This window comes from Punctularia strigosozonata, assembly GCF_000264995.1.
Source record: "Punctularia strigosozonata HHB-11173 SS5 unplaced genomic scaffold PUNSTscaffold_5, whole genome shotgun sequence".
Classification (NCBI taxonomy): domain Eukaryota; kingdom Fungi; phylum Basidiomycota; class Agaricomycetes; order Corticiales; family Punctulariaceae; genus Punctularia; species Punctularia strigosozonata.
Window position 1 is genome coordinate 4,904 of NW_006767437.1, and position 23,628 is coordinate 28,531.

General features: G+C 52.3%; 9 protein-coding genes and 1 non-coding gene across 10 annotated transcripts; 2 read left to right on the plus strand and 8 right to left on the minus strand.

The window, feature by feature from the left end:
- Positions 1–517: 517 nt before the first annotated feature.
- PUNSTDRAFT_133178 (uncharacterized protein) lies at positions 518–751 on the minus strand (the record flags this gene model as incomplete). The annotated part of the gene is made up of 2 exons (XM_007382587.1): positions 518–669; positions 718–751. The coding sequence occupies 2 exons, from the start codon at positions 749–751 to the stop codon at positions 518–520; spliced, it is 186 nt and encodes a 61-aa protein (XP_007382649.1).
- Positions 752–4,937: 4,186 nt separating this feature from the next.
- On the minus strand, positions 4,938–5,254 carry PUNSTDRAFT_66325 (uncharacterized protein; the record flags this gene model as incomplete). The annotated part of the gene is made up of 2 exons (XM_007382588.1): positions 4,938–4,999; positions 5,086–5,254. 2 exons carry the CDS (start codon positions 5,252–5,254, stop codon positions 4,938–4,940), a joined length of 231 nt encoding a protein of 76 aa, XP_007382650.1.
- A 1,382-nt stretch (positions 5,255–6,636) lies between these two features.
- PUNSTDRAFT_66867 (prephenate dehydrogenase) lies at positions 6,637–8,295 on the plus strand (the record flags this gene model as incomplete). Its single annotated transcript, XM_007382589.1, has 6 exons — positions 6,637–6,749; positions 6,806–6,861; positions 6,920–7,036; positions 7,087–7,235; positions 7,286–7,437; positions 7,488–8,295. The coding sequence occupies 6 exons, from the start codon at positions 6,637–6,639 to the stop codon at positions 8,293–8,295; spliced, it is 1,395 nt and encodes a 464-aa protein (XP_007382651.1).
- Positions 8,296–8,376: 81 nt separating this feature from the next.
- Positions 8,377–9,685, minus strand: PUNSTDRAFT_142965 (uncharacterized protein; the record flags this gene model as incomplete). The annotated part of the gene is made up of 6 exons (XM_007382590.1): positions 8,377–8,794; positions 8,851–9,029; positions 9,084–9,155; positions 9,204–9,234; positions 9,284–9,434; positions 9,494–9,685. The coding sequence occupies 6 exons, from the start codon at positions 9,683–9,685 to the stop codon at positions 8,388–8,390; spliced, it is 1,032 nt and encodes a 343-aa protein (XP_007382652.1). The 3' UTR covers positions 8,377–8,387.
- Positions 9,686–10,173: 488 nt separating this feature from the next.
- Positions 10,174–11,515, minus strand: PUNSTDRAFT_51663 (uncharacterized protein). Its single transcript, XM_007382591.1, has 4 exons — positions 10,986–11,515; positions 10,695–10,933; positions 10,548–10,631; positions 10,174–10,498 (listed from the first exon to the last, which is right to left on the minus strand). The coding sequence occupies exons 2-4, from the start codon at positions 10,809–10,811 to the stop codon at positions 10,283–10,285; spliced, it is 417 nt and encodes a 138-aa protein (XP_007382653.1). The 5' UTR covers positions 10,812–10,933; positions 10,986–11,515; the 3' UTR covers positions 10,174–10,282.
- Positions 11,516–13,892: 2,377 nt separating this feature from the next.
- PUNSTDRAFT_133182 (uncharacterized protein) lies at positions 13,893–15,648 on the minus strand (the record flags this gene model as incomplete). The annotated part of the gene is made up of 2 exons (XM_007382592.1): positions 13,893–13,915; positions 13,974–15,648. 2 exons carry the CDS (start codon positions 15,646–15,648, stop codon positions 13,893–13,895), a joined length of 1,698 nt encoding a protein of 565 aa, XP_007382654.1.
- A 172-nt stretch (positions 15,649–15,820) lies between these two features.
- PUNSTDRAFT_101166 (ARM repeat-containing protein) lies at positions 15,821–19,883 on the minus strand (the record flags this gene model as incomplete). The annotated part of the gene is made up of 14 exons (XM_007382593.1): positions 15,821–16,570; positions 16,619–16,845; positions 16,894–16,967; positions 17,017–17,102; positions 17,161–17,519; positions 17,567–18,122; positions 18,176–18,493; positions 18,546–18,657; positions 18,707–18,834; positions 18,888–19,004; positions 19,067–19,388; positions 19,437–19,570; positions 19,626–19,715; positions 19,770–19,883. 14 exons carry the CDS (start codon positions 19,881–19,883, stop codon positions 15,935–15,937), a joined length of 3,273 nt encoding a protein of 1,090 aa, XP_007382655.1. The 3' UTR covers positions 15,821–15,934.
- A 302-nt stretch (positions 19,884–20,185) lies between these two features.
- On the plus strand, positions 20,186–21,091 carry PUNSTDRAFT_66025 (uncharacterized protein; the record flags this gene model as incomplete). Its single annotated transcript, XM_007382594.1, has 2 exons — positions 20,186–20,411; positions 20,475–21,091. The coding sequence occupies 2 exons, from the start codon at positions 20,186–20,188 to the stop codon at positions 21,089–21,091; spliced, it is 843 nt and encodes a 280-aa protein (XP_007382656.1).
- A 567-nt stretch (positions 21,092–21,658) lies between these two features.
- On the minus strand, positions 21,659–23,261 carry PUNSTDRAFT_101172 (thiolase; the record flags this gene model as incomplete). Its single annotated transcript, XM_007382595.1, has 6 exons — positions 21,659–21,868; positions 21,921–22,083; positions 22,141–22,304; positions 22,359–22,745; positions 22,802–23,090; positions 23,145–23,261. The coding sequence occupies 6 exons, from the start codon at positions 23,259–23,261 to the stop codon at positions 21,744–21,746; spliced, it is 1,245 nt and encodes a 414-aa protein (XP_007382657.1). The 3' UTR covers positions 21,659–21,743.
- Positions 23,262–23,518: 257 nt separating this feature from the next.
- On the minus strand, positions 23,519–23,614 carry PUNSTDRAFT_t56. The gene has a single exon. It is a non-coding gene; the product is annotated as a tRNA-Pro (tRNA).
- Between the last annotated feature and the right edge of the window lie 14 nt (positions 23,615–23,628).

Genomic DNA, 23,628 nt, shown 5'->3' on the forward strand with positions numbered 1-23,628 from the left:
ACAAATGACGCACTTACTGATGAACTTCTGGATCTGAAGGCAAGAGCGATAATTCCCTAATATATGATCCTCAGTCAAAGTATAAGGGAAAAGACTGAGTTACGCATGTAGTACCTAATATATGACTACAGAGGCATCATAAGTACGTTAGGACATAAGGGACATGAAGGGACATGGCAGACTCACTCCTCAGTCAAGTATAAGGGAAAAGACTGAGGAGATGCGGAGGGAGAGCTCCTGGTATATGTGAGGGAGCTCGAGGGAAGCATTTCCATAAAGGGAACAAAAGAATGTGCCTAAAGTGGTAATATCAATCAGGAAAGATAGAAGATCGCAAAGAAAAACACAAGAATAGAACATGTGAGAGAATCTGTACATAATAGGTAACGAGCATGTGATATTTCCATATATATATGATATACAAAGTTCAACACATCGTGCTCCGCGACACCGCTCCCGCCGCACGAACCGGCGGCACTACCACCTCCACATAACTACTCCGCGTGGCCTCCGACACTTAACCCTTCCCTTTCCCCTTACCACCTCTCTCCGGATGCTTTGGCGTCTCCTGCTCCTCCACCGGCGACTCCATCGGCGCGTCTTGGGGCGGCGCGACACTTGCCGATGCCGGTTTCGTCGGATTTGCGTCCTTGAGGGCACGGAGACGGGCTTGCAAGTCAGCACGCTCTTCGGAGACCGAGCGAGTGACTGGCTGACTGGTGGGGATATTCTTCTGAGGGTGGGGAGGCATAGCGGATGAAGGCAAGAGACGAAATTTGAGTCATCAAGTCTGATCACTTATCCAGATTGATCACCTCGAGGGCTCAGCAGCTAAGAGGGGGATACTGTCACGTGTCGATCCAGACTGACCTACGCCGATCCACTCCGCTGATCGTCACTGATCCGCACTGATCGTCTCCGATCCGTTCTCCGACTCTTCACCGACTTCTTCGCAAACGCCAATCCTGCCTTTCCCGTTTTGGTCGAGGGCGGGATACACCTATTACATGCACCGGGCCACCAGCGGCTCAATGCCCCGGTGGTTCCAGATCTTTGAACAGATTCAACTCCAACTTTCCTGATTCCTGTTCCCTTTGTCCGACATCATAGTTTCCCTTTGTAGACCTTAGTTTCCCGTCGCTTGCGATGGATCCTTCGGTCCGCCTTTTCCGTCTCTTCTTTAGATATGTTCCCTTTGTGCCCCATGTGTTATCTCCCGTCTCCGTCTGTTTCCTTTGTGCGCCAAATGGTGCCTCCAATCTCCATATCTCTGATTTCGCCATTGTTCTCTTTTATGTATATAAACCGTCAAACTGTACCATAGATAGTCAGTTCGAATATTGACTAAGCTTTGCTCTCTCTCTCTTGTGGACTCAGAGCGCATAGCAGCCTAGCGCACAAGCTTAGGCTTGGTCTGCATCCGATCTCGACTTCACCAACGCTTCCGACTTATCCACTCAACACCGACACATCTCCGACACATCTCTGACTTTACCTTTTGAGTTTCTCCTTCTCCTTCCTTCTATTCTTTGTATATATGTTTCGGACTTCAGTCCTCCAACCTCATTCCCCTTGTATCCGATCTTGACACCATCCCGAGGGATCTGTGCTGCTCCTAGGAGGTCCAGCGCTTACCCTGACAGTCACGATCACTTCCGATGGCTCCATCAGCTCAACATCGAGGTCGGACATGATTATGCTATTGTCTTGGTCTATCCAGTACTGCTCCTCGTCTTCATCAGTTACCGACATCATCTCATCAGTTCCTCCTGAGGTAATGTGTGTGGCATGAATCTCTTTGCAGCGCTTGTCACACCGGGCAATGATAGCAGGGTCTGCCTGTAGCAGAGACTCGATAAGATTCTACAACTACAGAGCCAGTTCTGTCATCCTTGCCGCTGTCATATTGATATCAAACTCTGCGAGTTGAGTATCTGTTAAGCTGCGAGAGGTGATGTGGAAGCCACTTTGCTTGTGGATGAGTGTAAGAATTTCAGACTGGTACTGGTGCCTGGCAACTTTACATACCCAAGTCTGTACATGTTGTTGTGAGCCGGGATGTTTAACGAAAGCATCGAGGATGCATGCTGCATTTGAGATCAGATCTTGTGCATCTTCACAGTTCTGTAGCTCCGAATCTTGAAGCAAAGATAAGAGAAAGTCTGAGATGGATGTGTGCTCTCGACGAAAAGCCGCCAAAATCTGCTGGACTCTCCTAGGAGATGGCATCGTGTTGAAGGCAGGCTGGTAATACTTGCACGGCTGTGATCTCATCGAGCATGCACCGGGATGGCGGTGTTTATGATTCCCCAATATGGTGTATCATCTGAGTGCTGGCACGCGCTTTGGGAAACCCTACATTGGTTCTTGTTGGGTATGCCGACCGGCGAGACAATTTGAAATTGCCATCTGGGCCAGCTGCTCTATCGCGTTCACTCCTTCTATCCAGGCCTAAAAAGGAATCTCGGTTAACCATATCAGGATATGACATAAGGATATACTGTGGCGAAAATAAGTATTGCCCACCCCCTCCGTGGCAACCTTTGGCAGTTGCTGCTCCTCCAGGGGTGGGCAAAAATTTGAGATTATGTGCATAAATAAAGCTCACAAGGTGCACATTACAGTAGTATACGCCACTGTGAGTTTGCTTGGAGGTACTGCTTGTTTTTGCTGACAACAGTTGGGAGCACACGATCACGCTTACATAATGGCCGCGTCGAGTGTACGCGTTGCGCACTCCTTGAGCAACGAACATCCCACACATTTGCACAATCTACACTGTACATTGTTTCTATCGGTCATATATCACGGCTCCTCATGGCAAAATACACCACACCCACCACAAAGGCCCGAATCGTCACGAGCATCGAGCTGGGACTGTCTCCAAAGACAGTGGCACGCTTGGTGGGTCGTGACCGGCGCACAGTCCAACGTGTCTATCAGAAATACCACGTTACACGAGACTTCTATCATATTTCACCGAAACCTGGATGTCCACGAAAGTTTTCGGACCGCGACGTGCGTGTAGCAGCTTGGATGATACGGTCTGGCAGGGCTCATACTGGAACGGAGGTGCAGCAGGCTGCCTTCAAGTCCATTACCCCACAACTAGTCCGTGCCTATCTGACGGCACAAGGCCTCCCTGGACGTAGACGCCGCCGAAAGTTTGTCCTTACTCCAAACCACAAGAAACGGCGACTTGTTTGGGTGCGTGAACATGAGAAATGGACGGTACCTGAATGGGAGTGCGTAGTTTTCTCAGATGAGTTCAGAATCAACCGGTGGGGCTCAGACGGGATGCAGTACTGTAGGAGGGGCGTAGGCGAAGAGTTCGATGACAAGAATGTGGATCCGGAGTTGAAGCATGGAGGCGGGTCAATAATGGTATGGGGATGCATCACAAGTCGAGGGTATGGGAGGCTTCACCGAGTGGAAGGGAAGATGAATGCGGACCAATACATCAATATCCTGGAAGAGTCACTCTTAGGTACCCTGCACGACCATCAACTCACACCGTCTGATATTCTCTTCATGCACGACAACGATCCAAAGCACACTGCAAAGCTCACCTCATGGTGGCTTTCATCTCAGAACTTCACTGTCATGCAATGGCCGGCCAATAGTCCAGACATGAACTGCATAGAACATGTCTGGCATCACATCAAGACCCGTGTTGGAGCCCTTCGTCCTCGTCCGCACAATCTGGATGAGTTGTGGGAGGCTGTGCAGTCAGAGTGGAAGAAGTTGGATATGGAGTTTCTGGAATCTTTGTACGAGAGTATGCCTCATCGTATCCATGCTCTGAAGGATGCAAAGGGGTCATATACTAAGTACTAATGTCTACCTTGTCTTCGTAACAAAGAAATACATTCATTTGTGGTCACTCACATGGTGTGTCTGCTGTACCATCCTTGATGTTCCATGAATTTCACAGCTTATGCACACGAGCCTGGTTTGCATGCTATATCAGTGTAAAGTACATCCCTAGTATACAGTTCCATGATATAGATTTTGGTCATTTGTTGTCGTGTGGAAGCAGAACGTCAATGGTCGTGACATGGGCAATACTTATTTTCGCCACAGTATATTTCAGGAAGGTCATTCCCATCTACTAGAATGCAGCCTGCCCTCCGTCTATAGGATTCAAGGAGTAGAACACGATATGAGTGGCTGGTTTAGGAGCCTGGCCTTCCACAACGTCTGGCATGTTTTTCAAGCTATGCTACCTATTCTGTTCCCTGTTTAGCGTAGCTTGCGAATGCCGTTGGCGCGCGTCCTAGGGCGCCCATACATGTACATAGGCCTTAGCGTATCAACATGCTTCGAATTAACCATTTGGGTTTAAATATCCCCCGCACCCGAGGGGTCGTGTGAGCATTCCATAAATTTTCAATCAATAATACACTGCACATGGTCGGAAGTTCGATCTGAGTTATGCATTCACCGGTCCGGAGCTCCAAGGCTGTGTCACAACGTGACTTTTTGACCTGACCCTGCAGGGCAACCGTACACATATACTTCCACACCGACCAAGCGCCGGTCAGGTGAATATCATTACCTTTGTCTATCATCATCAGACCGCGGTAGAGGCTACATACTAACATGCCAGTCAGTTAATTCTTGAGAGACATACTCCGTCAACAGATGTGCTAATTATTATATTCGGGATACATCCTACAGTACTTGATGCTCGTTTGTGTTTAGGTGGTCGTACCGCTAGACCGTCTGATTTCGAGACTATGTTCACATATGAGCGTGCCGTACATGCTTTCCCTGATGAAGTACGTCGTTATGGAGTTCGAAAATGGGGTACAGGAACAGCGGTCCGGGATGCAGGATACAGGACACAAGCAGAGGATAGTAGAGGTCCAAGACAGGCAATGCGCATGTCAAGCACGAGCATTGAAGTACGTGATTCAACCTTCCGCAAATGCGAATCATGACTTCCATATGAGTATAGCCAGGGATCCGACATAGAAGTAGATGAAATGCTTCGTTTCTGCAAAGAAATGTAAGAACATAGGTGAAAGGTAAGAGTCCCAACGAAATGACGGGGGAGCATGGCGTCCGGTAACGAGTACTCACCGTGAGTCACGTAGCTCCCGAAGTTCTTGCCTACGACGACATGCCATGTCGGCTGGTGTCGTCGGTCGAACTCTTTTTTGATTTGCGCCGCGATGTCCTTCTCGATATTGTACTTCTCCAGGGCGGCGGACGCAATGTCAACCGCTTCCTGTTGCATCTCCTCGCTCATATCGACATTCTTGATGATGGCCTTGGGGCCCGCGCCGGCACCTTCCTTGGAACCGGAACCGGTTTCCGTCGAGGAGTTGGTCGTTGGCGCGTCCATGATGTATGGATCTCCTTATGGTGGATGAGCTGGGAAGACGTTATGAGATGCATGATGAGCGCATGTCAGCCCGCGCTCACTGACGCTTTCCAGTTGGAACGGTCAAAGGAGCACTGTTCGAGGCTCTGAGGGTCGGGGGTATAAGAGACGGCGACGCGTGAAGAGGCGTGTTGCCGCGTGGTTGGACGGGCTGATCGTGGCATGTGGCGTGCCAACCAGCCAGTCATCCGCCTGCCTTGACCGATATGGCACTCAGGCTCATAACAAATCTATATCGCATCTTCTTTCCGCGTTGCACATGGCTCAAGGCTCTATATTGAGATCTCGCACCTGGTTGAGAGCTTGTGAAACAGTAGACTGCCTCGCAGATTGGACATCATCTAGCAGATCCAGCGCCGTCCCCTTCTATTCCGAGTCCTCGCTCAACTGTTGCTGCATGCGTGCATGCCCTGATACACTCTCCGTCGCGCCAGCATCCCCACGCTGTATAGCCTCTTTCTCCTCGTGTTTAGCACCGATTTAGGCTTCCTGCCTATGCGAGATCAGGTTCGCCCCTTGCGTCACAAAACGACATATACTCCTGACAACTTCCCCAGAGCTCTTGCGCCGCCAGTGAACACCAAATTTCTGTGGTTAATTCAATGAAGTTGCAACCAATACCGTGCGATCTCTCTCGCGCTCATTGTATCGAGGCACCTGAAGTCGCCAAGGACCAGGAGATTGTGTACTGACCCATGTGCTTCATCACAGTACATTGGCACGAGGTGAGCAAATGGAAAGCTCGTGTCGTTGTACAATTCAACGATACAGGTGAGTTCATTAAGTAGGGTAAGGGATCGATGACACCTTTTTCTCTCGTGCCTTCGCTGGAGAGATTGGGACGGTTCCAGCCAGGTATATTGTGAGTTGTGAGTGGGCTCATACACCCACATACCTCTAGCTGTTGTATGTAATCGACTATGTATACGTAGAATGCCGGTATGGGCGCCAAACTGACACCACTGCGCCCCTCTGCCATGATTTACTCTATATCCAAAACCGACTTTCTGTGGTGTTCTTTGGAAAAATGCAAATACGACTAGCCATTTATCCTGAGGTATGAATACTATGTCGTGCATCTCTCGCCGTCTTTTCATGTTTGTGGGAATGGAGCACATGACCTATTCAGCAGAAAACAGCAAGATCAGATGCTGACGACGTCTATGATTAGACTAATACTTCAAATCTCGCACTTCACGAGGTTGCTGGGGACTGTAGACGATCACATAATGACCAGACCTTCTCGCATGGACCCTGAACCGAGCGATCCGCCGGATCTTCAACCTACCATCGGCTTGATAGGCATGGGCGCAATGGGAAAGATGTACGCGCACTTCCTCTCCGCAGCTGGTTGGAAGAAGTGTGTAGCGGTCTCCTTTCTCTCTGCAATTCCATCCATTCTGAATAACCGTTCAGGATCCACGTTTGCGATCGGCCCCCCCATTATGAATCTCTAAGACTGGCGTACGATGGTTCGTGCTCGGAACATCTCATGGCTTACTCCGTCAACCAACTAAGGATCTACCACAGGGGTACCTGGTATCACGGTCCTTCCGGATGGGCATCGGGTATCTCGCACGTCGGATTTCATCATGTACTCGGTGGAGGCGGAGTTCATAGACCGCGTGGTTGCAGAATACGGACCTTGTAAGAGCAAGCGCAGTACTTCCTGGTTCGAGATTGATTGTTCATGCTAGCAACGAAGGTCGGAGCGATTGTTTCCGGACAAACTTCAGTGAAAGCGCCGGAGAAGGCAGCCTTCGAAAAGTACTTGCCCGAGGACGTTCATATCGTGTCTTGCCATTCGCTTCATGGTCCTACGGTCTCTCCCACTGGGCAACCCCTTGTAAGGCCCATCTCAAATGGCATTGAGGAGAAACGACTGACATAGATCAGGTTTTGATCAAACATCGCGCTCCGGACTGGGCCCTCACGCTTGTTGAAAGCATCTTGAGGCCGCTAGGGTCCCGTTTCGTCTATTTGTCGTACGAAGATCATGACCTCGTGACTGCTAATACCCAGGCTGTCACACATGCGGCTTTTCTGAGGTGAGCCATATCGCCCGTATACCGTTGTGCCAACTGAAGCTGCTTTGCAGCATGGGAACTGCATGGTCGAGCTCCCTATCGTATCCTTGGGAGCACGGTTACTACGTGGGCGGTATCGAAACAGTCAAGGTCAACATCATGCTTCGGATCTACTCCAATCAGTGGCATGTTTACGCTGGACTAGCCATCTTGAATCCTTCAGCTCGACTGCAAATTGACCAATACGCTCGTAGCGTTACAGAACTGTTCAAGCTCATGCTCGCCGGAAGTGAGGCTGCTCTTCGCGATCGCGTATATTCAGCGAGGGATACCGTGTTCCCCTACAGCCGAAACGGAAACTCCAGCCGTAGCCCGATACTGTTGTCCGAAGACGTACTTGACCAATTCAGTCTGGGCAAGAAGTCGTCGGTTGGAGGTACGACGTCGCCATCGTATGGAACAGATCAAAGCAACACGTCGCCAAAGGAGTTTCGACCCCCGGCAAATTCACACCTCTCCCTCCTCGCGATGGTAGATTGTTGGGCTCATCTCGGCATACAGCCATTCGTCCATCTCGAACTCGCCGCAACGCCCATCTTCCGAATGTGGCTCGGTGTGGCGGAGTCATTGTTCTGCTCACAGGAACGACTCGATGGTGCCATCCACGCGGCAGTGCACGACGTGTCTCACCGGTCCGATGACCTTGAATTTGTCGTAGCAGCTCGCGGGTGGAGTCAATGTGTTTCCTTTGGGAGCTTCGAGTTGTACAAACAGCGATTCACGCAGACTGCTTCGTTCTTCAGCACGCGGTTCGAGGAGGCTACCAAAATTGGATCGGCTATGTTACAAACTATCATGGAAAGCGAGATCAAGCATTAGCGTGCGATGCAGTGTACATATCTATTCGATATCCTACAAGTTTCGTTGATTAATAAAACTTTAGGGTGGACGTTATCTTGTGTCGTCTGCTGCTACCCTGCTGCCGGGACCTGAAGCGTCAGAGGGCGCAGGTGCTCTCCCGGAGTGAACACCCGCGCTCGAGAGTTTTTTGAACTCCTGCTGGACGGTTGGCCTATAATGTTTGGCGGACGATTCAGGGCGTACTCGGTCTGGGGATTCGTTATTGCAGCTAGTGAGAATGGCGAGTTTGGGAACCCGCTGCTCGACGAGGATGGGGGTACCGCGGACGAAGGAGCGATATCGGAGGGTCGCGCTTCAAGGATAGAAGTGCGGCGAGGAGGCCCATGCTCCGGCAAATAGGGAAACCCTCTGGAGATGCTGGCAGCATGACCCGTTGGTTGCCGGATGATCCCGGACTGCTGCAGTGCGGGAGGACTAGTCACATAATTCCGGGTATCATCTGGTGCATGCGTACGTCCTGAAGCGGCAAACCCTCTTCATACGAATCGGAATGGACATGAAAACCGGAATCACCTGCAACCGGGGGCAGATTGGCGGATGTTGTGCCGATTCCCCGGCTTAGAATGGCTTCCGCCTGGTCAAGCCGAGCCGCAAGACCTGCCACGACGGATTGGAGGCTCTGGTGCCGAGCCGTCAGCTCTTGATGCTGGGCTCTGAGGTCCTCGTATTCTGTTCGAGTTACGTATTTTTCACTGGAGTAAAGCGGTCAATGATACGAGAAGTGAGAACCATGAATGGGCCCGTACGCAGGCTCTATAGATGCCCAGTGGCATTTATCCTGTTCGTTACGGCGACTGCACGGGGCACATGGTTGTGCTCTACCCACGGTTAGCTACTACTCATTCCCGTCAAGATCGAATGTTTACCTGTCACATTTGATCTTTCGGCGTTTGCACTCTGTCGGATGCACTTAGCGCTGCATACAGGGATGCGAGGAAGGCCTTACCGGTGCAGCTCAGGGCCTGGCGCCTCCTCCGCTTCTTCGGCTGCTCCTGTGGGTCGATGGACGGGTCACCGCCCTCGGACCTCGGGGAGGGAACAGACGATGGTCCCGGGGCTTGGTTGGTCGCGGAACCTACGTCCGGCATACCGGTGCTCTGTTACGTGCGCACATGAGATGACTCGGAAGGGCCACCCATAGATAGTGGATGCTCACAGAATACGAATATCCAGCGGGCTCAAGAGATAGACGTTGCAGTCCAGGTGCCGGAGGAAGGTATGGGTGTAGCTGCCGAATCGACGGCAAAGAGACATGAGTTGACTCGGTGACAGATACGGTGGAACGGGCACCGGAGCGAGGAGGCGGAGGAGACAAAGAGCCCCTCTGCTGGGCAGAGCCAGTGTCCATCCTCAGGTGAGCGGGGAACGGCGAATACGATGCATGTGGGAATTGCTGGCTGTGACGAAGGAACAGGGCGTCCCGCTATATAAATCACCTTGTGTGGATGGCTTTCATCAGCATTTCCAAGGCCAACCGGCAGAGGGGCGATGAACATCACGGAGATGACACGCGAAAAGGTTCCGACAATACGTGAGCACAAGACACCTGGGTACCTGTTATCCCACTCCGGCTCGTTAGACGGCGTCCACCAGGATAGTCCCGCTCGGATCTTAAGATCTGATATGGCATGAAGTCAGAAAACGGTAGAAGCCGATGACTGTGCTCCACGTTTCGAAGCTGACGGGCAGATAACCTTTTGGCGTCTCCTCCGGCGGTAACGCCGGATGTTTTGTGGCTAAGTCCGAGTTCCAGACCGACCTAGAATGGCCTGCTTCCTCGCCCTCAGTCATCGACGAAGATATAAGGCACGGCGGAACCGTTCCACTGAGCTCGTCGGCCACTTTGCTCGCTTTCCGCAGAGCTGCACGGCCGCTCCATCCGTCTCGGAAGTTTCCCTGCCATGGGATCTCCACGGCACCAGTTACTTGGCGCGTCATATGTGTATCAGCGCATATCTCCGGCCGTGGTCCACCGTCTCCGTCCGGACATCGGGTCGTGAAAGCCGTGTCGTCGCATCTGAATCCATTGAATCGTTTGATAGTCCGTATGAGAACGTGGGTTTGTGCTCGCTACTTTCGGGACGGAGCTTCCTCCGAACATAGCCAAGTTCAACGGGACGCTCCTAGCTTTCTCCGATTCAGCATCATTTGACGTACTCACGTCTGTCTCGAGCCACTTCGTCTCGCGCAATGCTGATCTCATATAACAGTGACCTATCCGAGTTCAGGTACGTGACGCCATGGACGAGGACAATGCAGAGGAGAGTCAACTGAGCCAGGATGGCGCTGGCTTCGTGCGCAGCCATGCACAACTGCTGCCCCTCTATCCTTACGTGACGTGCTCCTTATCGCTACAGTTTGAATAACTGCTGGCTCAGTACCGCGGTGCGGCCTTCCGCTCGGGTTGGTCGCATGGGGACAGCATGGCAAATTACATGCTCGGAGACGCTCCGTGCATCGTGATCAAGGAGCATGTGTTTCCACCACAACGCCGCCGCGCATCTTCGGGAGCATCGCATGTGGACGCGCGATTTTACGTATTGTCTACGGAGCATTCGGATCGTCTGCGTAAAGATTGTCCGGATTTGTGTGGAAGGTTTGGGCGCAGGCGGTTTTCCCCCGGCGAACACAGCATTGATGTACAACAGGTTTCTTCCCCGTCTTAGCTCGCGGTCAACCGTTATCGCCGAGTCCTCCTGACGTATGCGAGCGCGACGCCTTGAAGTTACCATTACACCCGATCTTCATGTCCTTTTCGGTCACCTCATCGATTCTTCCGATACCGCAAATGGAAGACGATACCCGTTACGCCGAGATTGAAGTATGTGGCAAACGGTGAGGTCAACAACAGGCGCCGCGTTTGTCGCGTGGAGGAGCTCTTCCAAATGCAAGCAGGATTGCGGGAGAACTTCTACGAGTTATGTCAAGGTTGATTACAAGCTTTCCCCGCCCAATGGAACTGATGCTCGATAAACGAGCATTTCATACCATAGAAGATCGCCGCTGATAAGCATGCCCCAAGTTGCCGTGCAACAAAGGCTGGTCGAATTCATACGTAACGCCGTGAACGGACGACGTTGAGGACCAGGAACCTCGGACCGTTACCCATGGCCCAACATCCGAGAACTCATGTGTGCATGCATGGCGGAGCATCAACTGATGTACGGTCATAGGGGTAGGCGCCGAATGTTGCATGTTGAGCCTTCGGTCCTGAAATGGTAATGTATCGATCGAGAGTGATATGTTGTTATTTGCAATATACCAAAGTACAGATGCTTGCTCGAGTTACTTGCGACTCTGCCATCCCAAGTATGACCCTCTGGTCGTTAGCGCATGCGCAACAATCCTCAAACGCCAATACTTGAAACATAGCCGCCGTAGCCGGCGCCTTGACATCAACCGGCGATGAGGAGCAATCCTCATGATTCGCCTTGCGTTGCTTGTAATGGTGTGAGGCTACGAAGGGCATCATCAATGGCACGATTCACGCCACTCTGCAGAGAGAGGTTCCCTGTCGCATGAATGACCACCTTTGAGCAGCAGGTTCACGTGAACAGCGGAAGGTATCGACGTACATATTCATGTGCCGGGGATGATTAACTCTGATTGTTGAGCGACGTTGCGCCTTCCAAACGGTCATGGAATCACCTTAACACCCATATCACATACTGTAAAACATGTAATTCATTGCGATGGTAGATACAGAACCGAGTCCCATTCCGATGTTTCGAATGCTGATTAGCCGCTTCGCCAGTAAGGTGATGATAGCCAACGGCATGCCCAGATTCGGAGGATCCTTCTGCTCAGCCTGCATGTCCCAGAGCCCACGAATGAAGATCGAGTACTGGGCTCAAAGAAAGCGGAGCGTTGACTGACGACGGCACGCGCTGCCAGCCATTTTATCCCTTGAAGGTGGCCCGTGCGGTGGCGTGAGAATATGTGCGGAGTACATATTATACCGGTTTGGACTCATCGACTTTTTATCGAAAGTTTTCACCTGGCTGGATATTTGGGGCCTTCTACTTAGCCGTGCTCACGTAGCGGTTCATGAATCTTGGCTAGGAAGACCGACATTCTGTTACCCAAAGATCGTGTTGGCACATGCAATGTCGGACACGGCCCGTATAACAGACACAGCATGAATATAGTATCCGTCTAGTAGCCTGGCGGTTCAGCGTTCGGCTTTCGTCCTCACACGCTATGTCTCATCTACCCGTGTTATATCGTAACGAGTGATCTAGTGTATTACATAGGTATTTCAGAAAGAATCCGCAAATTGGCTTGCTATCGGTGGTGCCTGTCAGGCTAGTCATAACCGCGACGGAGGTAGGGAGCCGGGTGACCCTTTTCCAGCTCAATAATACCGGATGGATACGCCATTAATCTGAACATTGCAAAGCCTCTATCGCTCAAGCGTGACGGACTCTGCTTATACTTCTGCAATCATAACAATCTCATGGCGTAATCTGGTGGGGATTTAGGTGCGCGAAAAACTGAAGCCGCGTTGACGGACGTACCTATAGCATGCATACACGGCAATGTCAATCAGAGCCCAGAGATGATCTCAATGATCACTCGTGTAACACAATCGCCTTCAGAGTCAAAGAATCCTACGTCCAATTCCCCGACATGGCTATCGCTGGGTGTTCCGGAGACTTCGATGCTGTCTGTTCGCCGCGAACTCGATTCCGACCCCAAGTGCACGCAAATATACGCAGGCAGGCAGGCACCATCCATGAGCGTCGTGGTAGATACTTTGGTCAATGCAGAGGGCAAGAACAGTTTGAACCTGAATGCCTCGTTTGCACGTACGAGCATTCGAGGTATTGTTGTAGCATGGAGTTCACGTTGTGTGTAGAACGAAGAAGCCAAGGAGTAGGAGCCGACAGAAGCTCGTGCATTACTAGATGACAGAGCAGGGCTTGAGGGCTCAGTGTAGAAAATGGCCGATGTGCTCGTAGTAGCATCGTTCTTGTCGGCCTCTTCCCCCAGAGATCGCACATAATGCATACCGATGCTCAGATCATCGTCGACACGTGCCGTTCGATGGGGAAGATGCGAGGTCATCTGAGATTTTAGAGTGCCAGAGGTATTCTCCCGACTAGAGGAGGAACATCCGCCCGCTGAGCCGATAGACGAAGGAAGCCTCGGAGGAGGAACACGAGAGGCGCTAGTGAACGGTACCAAGCGTGGTCTGCCGACTGCAAGAGTGCCATCCGGTAGAGAAAGGAAGGAGACGCCACCGACACTCGCGCCACTTCTGACGCTGGTTTTCCGCGAAGCTTGTTGGACAACGGCTTCCGCGACATGCGTTGCGGAGGAGGAGTCAGTGTCATCCGAGGAGTTCGCGGATGAGATCGACAAAGGGCGGACACGTGAGCGCCTGGCAGCGCATGATAGTCCGCGCGGTGAGGCGGGGTCTGATCGTTCAAGCGGTGCGGGTGTAAAGGATAGGACCGGTGATGGCATCGACAATCTGCTCTGGTCAGAAGGTGAACGAAAGGCTGAAGTTTGGGGAGGATCGCTTGACGATTCAACCAAAACAGGTTCACCGATTACTGGTCGTTCTTGTCCGCGGCTAATCGCCTTCATTTGAGTTGCAATAGACCTCGAACGAGTGGCCACACCGAATCGACCGACGATCCCGCGTACTCCGCTAGTCAGGGTCCCATATAGACCGGGGTCTCGCAGAGGATAAACGCTTGGAGTAGGCTGTACGGGCGTAACCGGGTTGTCCATCAAGGAGTTCTTGTCGAAGGAATTGCCCTCTTCCATGCCATACCATCTTTTCTCGTCCAGACTATAGCCCTTCCGCCCTTCTTGACCTCCAACTACGGGATCGTCGAGTTTCGCATATCGCCTGAACGCCGCGAGTAAGATAGCGAACAAAACCATGCCCCCTAGTATCGCGCCTGCAACTTCGAGTCCCAATTCAACGTGCCTATTGGAAGCGTCTTCGCGGTGGGCATCCTGGTCATCCTTATAAGCAGAACCCGTGAGCGAAATGTTCAGCGAAGTATGCGAAATCGAATGCGTCAGATAGGAGTAAGCTGCGAACGTAACGGTGACACGGGGGTGGCTAGGGTCGCCATCCGGAAGTCGGCCAGCCAGCACACCAGCAACAGGGTCAAAGGCAAGATAGTCAGAATATACGTCAGGATCAAACGCGGCTGTCAGGTTTACGGACCCGTCAGCCGCTGTGAGCGTACTGCCGTGAGCATAGAATGGCTTGAGATCGAAATTGACCAGTCCCGCAGGTTCACCCAATATCGGAGGAATAGAACTGGTAGAGAAGAATGAGGCAACTTGCGCCAGAGAAACATTCGTGTGCAAGGTTTGATTGGCGGCAATGATGGAAACAGGGAGTAGGATGGTCTCCGTAGACTGTGCTGGACTGCCGCTTAATGTCCTGCTACCTCTGTCATATTGAAGCCAAGATCCGTAGGATGATGCATCGATTGAAAGATCTGATATATTGAAGGAATCTATCGCCTTTCCATCCAACGATACGCCCATGAAGTCCGCGGACGATGTGAGACTGAGGTTAAAGGGTGCCCCGGCTGTCACGTTGATTGTTGGCAAGGAGGACATAGGCATAGAAAGTTCGTGTGCTGCGATCACAAGGTCGAAAGGTAATATCACGGACGAATACCCGTCATGCTCAGAGGCATGAAGAACCAAGGACAAGAGAGACGGGGCTTCTCGGATAGTCGGCGTGACACCGTTCAAGGTGACCGTGTTGGGATTGAACCGGATCCAGGACGGGATCGGCGAACCATCGGCTTGAAGAGCGCCGTAGAAGATCTTACTAGAAGAGGTTACGGTGTCCCAATGGAAGCCAACACTAAAAGACCAGTCTGGTGGTATGCGCAGAGAAGGATTCGGGGTTGACAGAGCAGAACCGAATGAAATCGGAAAGACGGACGAAATTGATGGGCTGGACGCTGAGAACTGTGACGCAATGGACAATGCGACAGATGGGGGAGGCGTAGACACGGTGATCAAAGTCCAGGAGGAGGCCGCCGCATATTGTCCGTTCCGCGCGGTTACAGTCACGTCGATAGCGCCGTCTTCGTCCGGAATGCCACGGAACTCCAAATTATCAGGATGAAAGGTGAGCCAGGGAGGAAGCGGGGTAGTCGTGTAGGCGAGCGCGGCTCCATCTGTGGAGGCAAAGGTGTTCGAAGACAGCGACCAAGTGTAGGTTGAGTTGACTCGAGCAATCAGTGGCAGTTGATCCTGGATGGGGTGAAGGACAATGACATGGGCCGTAACGGCGATCGCAAAGTATGTTAGAAGGAGAAAGATCATAGTGATAGGATGGACAAGCGGTGAGCCGGCCAGCGACAGCGGAGGAGACTCGAGATTAGAGTGACGAGTTCGCGACGAACGCGAACCAAGCTCGCGCCGTCGCTGTCTTGGACTGTCACACCCGCCAAAGTGCCAGTGCTTTGGGCATGTCCTCGAGTTTGCGAGCCTTGATAATTGCATCTCGAATCGTGAAATCCCGCCAGATTTAGCGTAAGCAATGACCCAGAACAAGTACCCTACAGCAACAATTCGATACCAGATAACATGGAAGGAATAACCGGGGCCTCTACTGCACGAAAACGCCCAAACCCGCATTTTGCACCGCCGCAGGATTCTCTGCATGCAACGCCCTCACCAGACTCACTAACTCCGACCGCGCCTCGTCATTGATCTCCTCCGCATGCGAAGGATCCAGGACATATGCGAAAACATGAAGCAGGTGTTCCAAGTGAGGGGCCAGTGATTGCGGATTTGTCCGGAATAAATGGAATATCGCGCGGAAGACAGGACCGTTCTCGAGCGGGTCGTGCTTCAAGGGCAAGGCACCGACGAAAATGGGAAGAACTTGATCCAATGGAACCGCAGAGGTGTTCTTCAATATCATCCGCGCAACTGCACCGGCTGCATTATCCTGAGCGTTCAGGCGCGCGGTAGGTGCATTTGGTGTGACAGAGAAAAGCGGTCGTAGAGCGCCCAAAAGCGCGATGTATTGAGCTGAGAGATCGGTATCCGAATGCTCGACGAGGAGACCGGATGCGAACGCAGCGTTGCTTTGGACCTCGGCCTCCTCGTCGCTTAATGCGCGGTAGAAGAGCTCCAGAAGAGGCTCCGTCCATTGGGTAACACCGCTCTTGATACCAGCAATGATCTCTGCAAGGCATCCGATGGCAGATGATCGGTCGCTTAGGGAACGTCCCTTCTTCTGCACAGGGAGGTGAGACGAATCCTAGTGAGCTGATATCTGACTTACGTAGAATTTGGAAATCAATGGATAGAATACCCCGAAGACCTGGCACCAGTCGGGCCCTAGGGCGTTGGCTACAGCGGCGATCAGGTCGCCGGCGGAAGAGATCAGGACAGAATCCATTTCAGACTGGTCCTCTAGGGCTTCATCTTCTTCGTCTTGATCGGGATCTTGCTGACACAACGCCCGCTGTTCGAAGATCTGCGTGCACACGCTATGGATTACATCCAGGTCTGCTGAATGGTCAGAATCAGGGTACGCATCACTGATTCAACACGTACTGCCGTCGACGAATGCGGGTCCAATCTTGTTCACGGTCTCGGCGAGACCCACACATAGAGCCGAAACAACAGCCCTAGACGCATATGGTCAGAGGACGAGCTCACATTGAAGAATACGCATACTTGTCATCTTCGGCTTCTAATACTTCCATGAGCGGGGTCATCACGTGAGCGATGAGATCTTTGACGTGCTGGTCAAGGAGGGGTTGCTAAACATGGATGAGTTGGCCGTATCATGAAAGGAATCAATCAAAGATATACACGAACGGAATTCAAGCCCGGTTGCCATTCTTGAGGACCGCTGAGGTCGTAGAATGTTCTGACAATTTCCAATAGACTTTCACAAGCCGACTTTCGAATCCCCTCGTAGTAATGAGAAAGGAGATTGACGAGTACCAGGGTGCACTGTTCAACGTAAGGAAGGAAATGGTTCTTCGTGGCGCTGAAGAGCATGCCGATTGTGTCCGCCGCAATTTCCTTCTCCACGGCGATAGCGCTGTTGATATCGAGGGCCTTATCGTCGTCCACGTCGTTTTCGTCTACATTGATCTCCGTCTCTCGGACGACGATGGCAGTGGCAGGCGAGGCGCCAGTGGCGAATGACGCGGCAGCGTCCGGAGCCGTGACTATGTGCAAAGATTAGTTACTGTCAATCATTTGCATAAGAACGTACGATTGGAAGGCTCAGTGCCGTTTTCTTCCTGCTCGCAGCTGGCCACGAGCAAGGGAACAACGTTCGGCAAATAAGGCGCGAATTCATCCTCGAAAACCTTCGCCATGACGCCGAAGAACAGGAAGCTACATTCCCGAAGCCTCGCACTCCCCATCTCCGTGCCTTGGAAAGCTTGCTTCATCAGGTCTGGGAAATACGGTCGAAACACGTCTGCGCCGACGGCCTCCGCGAATGTGCCCACAGCGTCCATGCTGAGCCCTCTGAGCTCTTCCTCGCCCTCGCCCTCTCCTGTAAGCACCAAAAAGTGCTTAAGGCGCTCCATGGTCGGCTGAAAGTACGGCGTAAATTTCTCCTTGGAGGCATGCGCAGCACTACCGATTGCTCCAGTGACGACGGCCTTGACTTTGACCGGGGCCGTATCAAGGAGACCAGCGAGGCGCTCCATAATCAAGTGTAGATACTGATCGATCTGATCTTGAAGAATCTCCAAGAGGGCGTCAAGAGCTGTGCAAGCATACTTTTGTGTCTCCGCATCGCTGACGAGGTTCATGATAGTCTAATAATAGAGATTGTATTAGACCCCACCTGAGCATCGGTAGTCAGACTCACCGGGACGAGGACGGCATGTCTCGAGGCACACTCCTCCTCCAACCATTCACACAAGCATGTAATAGCAGTGCATGAAGCTGTCCGCACACTGGCATCGGGATCCTGCAAACCTCGCTCGATAACTGGCCAGATATGTTGCATGAGCGGAGTCATATATTCACTGCATCCCTCCACTGAAACTCCGAGAGCAAGCATAGCCGCTCGCCGCTGGGCAGGGTTCGGCGAAGAAAAATACTCTTGTATGAGGTCGCGAAGCGGAGGGAACACTTGCGTGGGCGGGAGGGATGTCGCGAGTCGGTCGATAATGCGTAGAGCAGACTGATTGCATAACGTTCAGTGCCGGACCAAAAGAGTAGAGGCTCTAACTTACGCGGCCCGGGGCATCCTCGTCCAAATCACTGGGGGTGTCCTCGGTAACAATACCCATGACGCCTTGCAGGATGACGGGTGCAAGTCCTAGACTCTGTATCTTGGTTTTTTTACTGTGGGGCGGTGAATTCATGGCTAGGAGCTCAATAAGTAGCTTCTCACTATTGCACAGTCCAATTAAGAGCGTTCAGGGCGAAAACACGAAGTTCGCTTTCGTATTCGCGGTTGCCTCCGCAGGTGAGCAGGAACTTCGTGAGCTCGGGTATGTGCGAGCCGAGCACCGGGATTTCCTTGGAGTCAAGATATCAAAACGGAGTGTTTCAATCGTGATATCACGACTCACGAGGATTAATAACACCTCGAGCACATCGAATAGCTCCCGGGCACCTTTTTCGTTTCCAGATTCGACACATTGCCCAATCACGTTTATCATCGCAGGCAACAGTGCCTGGAATGCCTTCTGTAGTGCCCGCGCATGTTTACGTAAGAATCAAATACGGACAACAGGCCAATTGCACCAACCACTTCAGCCTTATCGTCAACATCGATATACTGTGCGATCACTCCGAGGGACCTGACTGTGGTGATTCGGACATCAAGACTTTCGGGGTCGCTGAGAAGGTTGTTGAAGAGTTGAAAAAGCGCCTGCAGCTGATCCTGGAAGCCTTCTACAATATTCTCCAAGACAGTGAAGAGAACGAAGACTCCGATTTCGCGATGGGGGACCTGAGGTGAGGTCGCTGTCTGGTACAAGAACGGGAGCAATTGAGGCCAAGTTCCGAGGGGAATCTCGATGGCAGCGATAGCGGCGATGACCCGAGCCGTGGAATGGCGAGTCAGGTTACTGTAAGCACTGTCGGTCTTCAAGCTCCTCCATACATCGTGCACGTACCTAGATTGAGATAGACAGACTTCCGGGAGCTTGACTTTAATCTCCTCACGATTAGCTTGAGGCAGTTGTGTCCAGAAGTCGCCGCTGTTTTGAGCAACGCGTTTTCTCATTTCAACCGCCGCAAGTTGCCGCACCTTTTGCGGACACTGAGTGGTCAGGTACACGGTGATTCTGAACCGGGTTACTCACCGCATCCGAAGGTGAGCTTGCCAAGATCGTCGCCAAAGCGGGGATGCATAGTGGTGTCTTGTAATATTCCTTGTTTAGTTGTGCGGTAGCCTGAAAGGTGGATCGTCATTCAGACATCGATACCATCAAGGTGGAAAAACCGACCGCTTTGAGTTGAACCGTGTCGGGTGCTGTCGACTGGATGAGAAGATTATGCAACCCTTCGACATAGCTGGCCTGCACAATGTCATCAAAATAGGGTCGAATCGGGTCGCACATGAACACTGACATCCATGATAGTGTACAGGCGAAGGTAGAAGTCAAGAGTCAGGATCAGCCTATCATGGAGCAGCATTCAAAATTTCTGGGACTAGCACGTGAGACGCGACTTTGAGCTTCATGAATCAGTCCCGACGTTTCCCTCCGTCTGACTTACTCTGACATATACAGCGCATCCGATCGGTGCAACAACATCACTAATTTACCGCCGCTTGTACCCTTAGGCTAGGACACTCAGGTAGGCCTGCAAGACATCGAATAACCGATCAATTGCCTCAGCCTGAGAGCTAGCCACGCCTGTCATGTCTAATCGTAAAGGATGGAACGCAAAGCAGCCAGCAGGATCCCTCTCCTCCGATAGAATCCGGAGGCCAAACCCGCCTGCATCCGGTCATGCCAAAGCCAACGCTGCTGCGCAGGGCCCTCCGAAGAGCGCCGCAGTCACGAAACTCGAGTCTCTACACTCATGGCTCTCGAGGACAAACGCAGGGAAAAGCAGGGATCCGAAAGGCGGCTGTTTCTGCCTGGGTGAGCGGAGGGCCATTTTGTTTACTTCGCGGCGACGAGTTCTGCTTACCTGTAAGCATGCAGCCAGAATACATCCTCTATCGCCATATACCCCGATATGCCGCGGATGCGGATTGATCATCTGTCGGCTTAATCTACCCAACTATGCGTGCCCCCACTGCACATCTCCGTTATTCTCAGACGGGCAGCAGGGGGCCCTCATTTCAAGAATCGATGCGGAGATTGCGAAGCAACTCGCCGCCGAGCATGCGGAGCGCGAACGATTGCTGCAAGAAGCTCGCCAGGCAGCGGGCGCATTTCCAACTTTGCAAGATCAATCATCATCTGATATAGACCGCCCATCCGTTGCGCCTCTTCGTCCTGCTCAGGAGACCCATAAAGTACTGTCCCTCGGCGCTAAAGGGACCAAGGGAAAGAAAGTGGTCGTGCAATCGTATACCATTTCGACCACTCCGCCTCGTCCGAGATCACGGAACGGTCCGACAGAGGAAGATGGCGAGCCTACGAGAATTACCCCTCCCGGTCAAGAAGTCGAATGCATGTCACAGGGACAAAACATCAACTCCTGGATCAGTCCTCGGGGATTGCATGCGACCTACGTACCATCACGCCGCATTGACGGGAAATCTACTAAACGGTCAGACATAACCAGGCAACACAAGGGCAGGGGAACTTCCTGAGTTCGCCGTCCCTCCAAGTCATCCAAGCTTGTTGGTATACTATGGCATGCGCTACACTTCACTATCTTGTCGGTGAGTCCCTACAACAAGAGTGGTGTATGGGAAACCTTACCAGACGATTGCCAGACGATGTGGACTTGGTGCAAATGTGCGGCTATCCGCCGGAGACAGCTGTAAAATGCCATACCTTCGTCATCGTAGCATCTATGAGCCCTTGCATAACGTTCAGGGGAGGACGTCTGTTCATCGCAGATAAGCACGGGGCCGTGCAGTCCTTTGAATGCCTCCGCCCCTGTCAATGTAGAGTACCACATGCAGTATACTTCTTGTGATATATGCGGACACTGATTGCTAGATGCCGACCTCAGGATCTCCATCATTTGACGCGGACGTATATTAAGCTCTCCGGCGGATAGAAAGCGTCAGCAGGCCCTTGACTGCGCTCCATGATATGAACACCGTTTAGCGCGAACGACGATCATAACGCTCTCTGGCCGCTTCGCTTCGGGCGAGGCACGTCGAAGAACGTTCAGCTCAACGAGCGTTCGCGCGATTCCCTTCCGTTGGCGCTGATTGATAATATAATCTCCAAAGGTACGTAATAATGCATCCTCGAAAGATATGATACACATAGCGTTCATTCAGCAGAAGCTCATTGCTCGCTAACAAATACACCAGCCATACCCATGCCAGAACCAATGCACATGCTTGTGACGAAAATTTTGGCTCCGGTTTGCTTGGCGATGTTCAGCCCGGTAGCTATTTGCCGTGCGCCAGCTATTCATCGACGGTGAGATGTTGAAGTTCGCTACTGTAACGCACGACTTACTGCATCCAAGTGGATGTCCGATAGCGATAGCACCCCCGTTGAGGTTGACCTTTTCGAAGGGTATACCGAGATGTTGAACGCTGAAGACGGCTTGGCTGGCGAAGGCCTCGTTGATTTCGTAAAAATCGACTTCATCTTTCTTCAACCCGGCCTTCTCTAGAGCCTGCGAAGGGTTCATGTCAGGTGTGAGAGGTCCGTAAAACGAAACACATGCGCTCGCCTTCGGTATCGCGAAAGCAGGTCCGACACCCATGATCCTCGGAGGCACACCAACCGCGACCGCGGTCACGAACTTGCCGATTATCGGCAAACCGAGTCGCCTCGCTACTGAGCGTCGTGCGAGTAGAACGGCAGCGGCACCGTCTGAAACTTGGGATGCGTTGCCTAGCGTGGGATGTTAACACCACAAAAAATGTAGAGAACACGATGATGATTAACCTGCATGGGTGCTACCGGTGGGTGAAAATGCAGGCTTGAGCTTCGCCAGACTTTCTGCCGTGACGCCGGCGCGAACACCATCATCATGCTCAACGGTGATGACTTTCTCCTCTTCGGTCTTGGGATCCGTCCATTTGACGCGAACGGGTACGATCTCATCCTTGAATTTTCCCGACGCTTGTGCGGCAGCGGCCTTCTGGAACGATTTCGCAGCGAACTCGTCCTGACTCTGGCGGGATATCGAGTAGTCGGCTGCAACGTTTTCTGACGTAATCCCCATCGGCAGCAAACAATCCTCGGCCTCGGCGTTAGACAGGACGGCTTCGGAGTAACCAGAAGGTTGAGCTCCAGGACCGTAACCGAAGGTCATGGACTCGACGCCGGCGCCTACGAATGCGGGGTCAGGAGATGTAGAAGAGCCCGCCAGTCGAGATAGCACTCACCAATGCCAATGTCGATTTGACCCAGAGAAATCTGGTTTGCGATCTGGTTGACGGCAGCGAGCCCGGAGGAGCACTGTCGGTTAATGGTATTGATGGCGGAGGTGTTTGGGATTCCTGCATGAAGAGAGGCCATCCGAGCGGCAGTCGCCCCTCCGCCAGCTGGGAGCACGTTCCCGACAGCGATATCCTCAATGAGCTTGGGGTCGAGGTTAACGCTGGTGTACACCGCCCGTAACGCAGCCGAGAGCAGTTCCTCTGGACGAGTGTCCTTGAAGCCGCCTTTCTTGGCCTGTGAGTGCTGTCTGATGAGCATTATACAGCGGAGCAAAGGAAAGGAACCGGCCTTAGTTATGGGGGTCCGCAACGCAGCCACGATAACCACGTCGTCGTCGTGTTGGACAAGAAGCTTGCCTTTGCCGAGGCCCGTAAGCTGAGAGATACGATTCGAAATGGCCGCCATAGTAGGAGGAGTGTAAGTGACGCCGAGCACTCTGAGACGAACCTTTTCAATCCGTCTGCGTACGGGGGTAATCACATGGCCGGATTGGCCGGCATGTGAATTCGACCGGCAAGCTTGCGACTTGGAATCAGTATAACGGAAAGCACTTGAACGGGGAGAAAATGATGCACGGGTTGAGAAGGACTAGAAAAGGTCATAGCAACGACGACGAAGCTCCATTCGCCAGAACCTGGCGAATGAAAAGTAAAAAGTGAAAAGGGCCTGACCGGGAATTGAACCCGGGACCTCCTGCACATGAGAACGGATGTTCCGGGAAACCCGAAGCAGGAATCATGCTACTAGACCATCAGGCCGTTGAGACAGCGGA

Bases quoted from the DNA above. Each gene is read 5' to 3' on its own strand.
- PUNSTDRAFT_51663 (XM_007382591.1), bottom strand. From the start codon at position 10,811: ATGCTCCTTGATCACGATGCACGGAGCGTCTCCGAGCATGTAATTTGC. The intron at 10,632-10,694 runs CTGTAGCGATAA...ATGGCTGCGCAC, and splicing joins TGAGCCAGCAGTTATTCAAA to GAAGCCAGCGCCATCCTGGC. The intron at 10,499-10,547 runs CTGTTATATGAG...CTCGAGACAGAC, and splicing joins ACCTGAACTCGGATAGGTCA to GTGAGTACGTCAAATGATGC.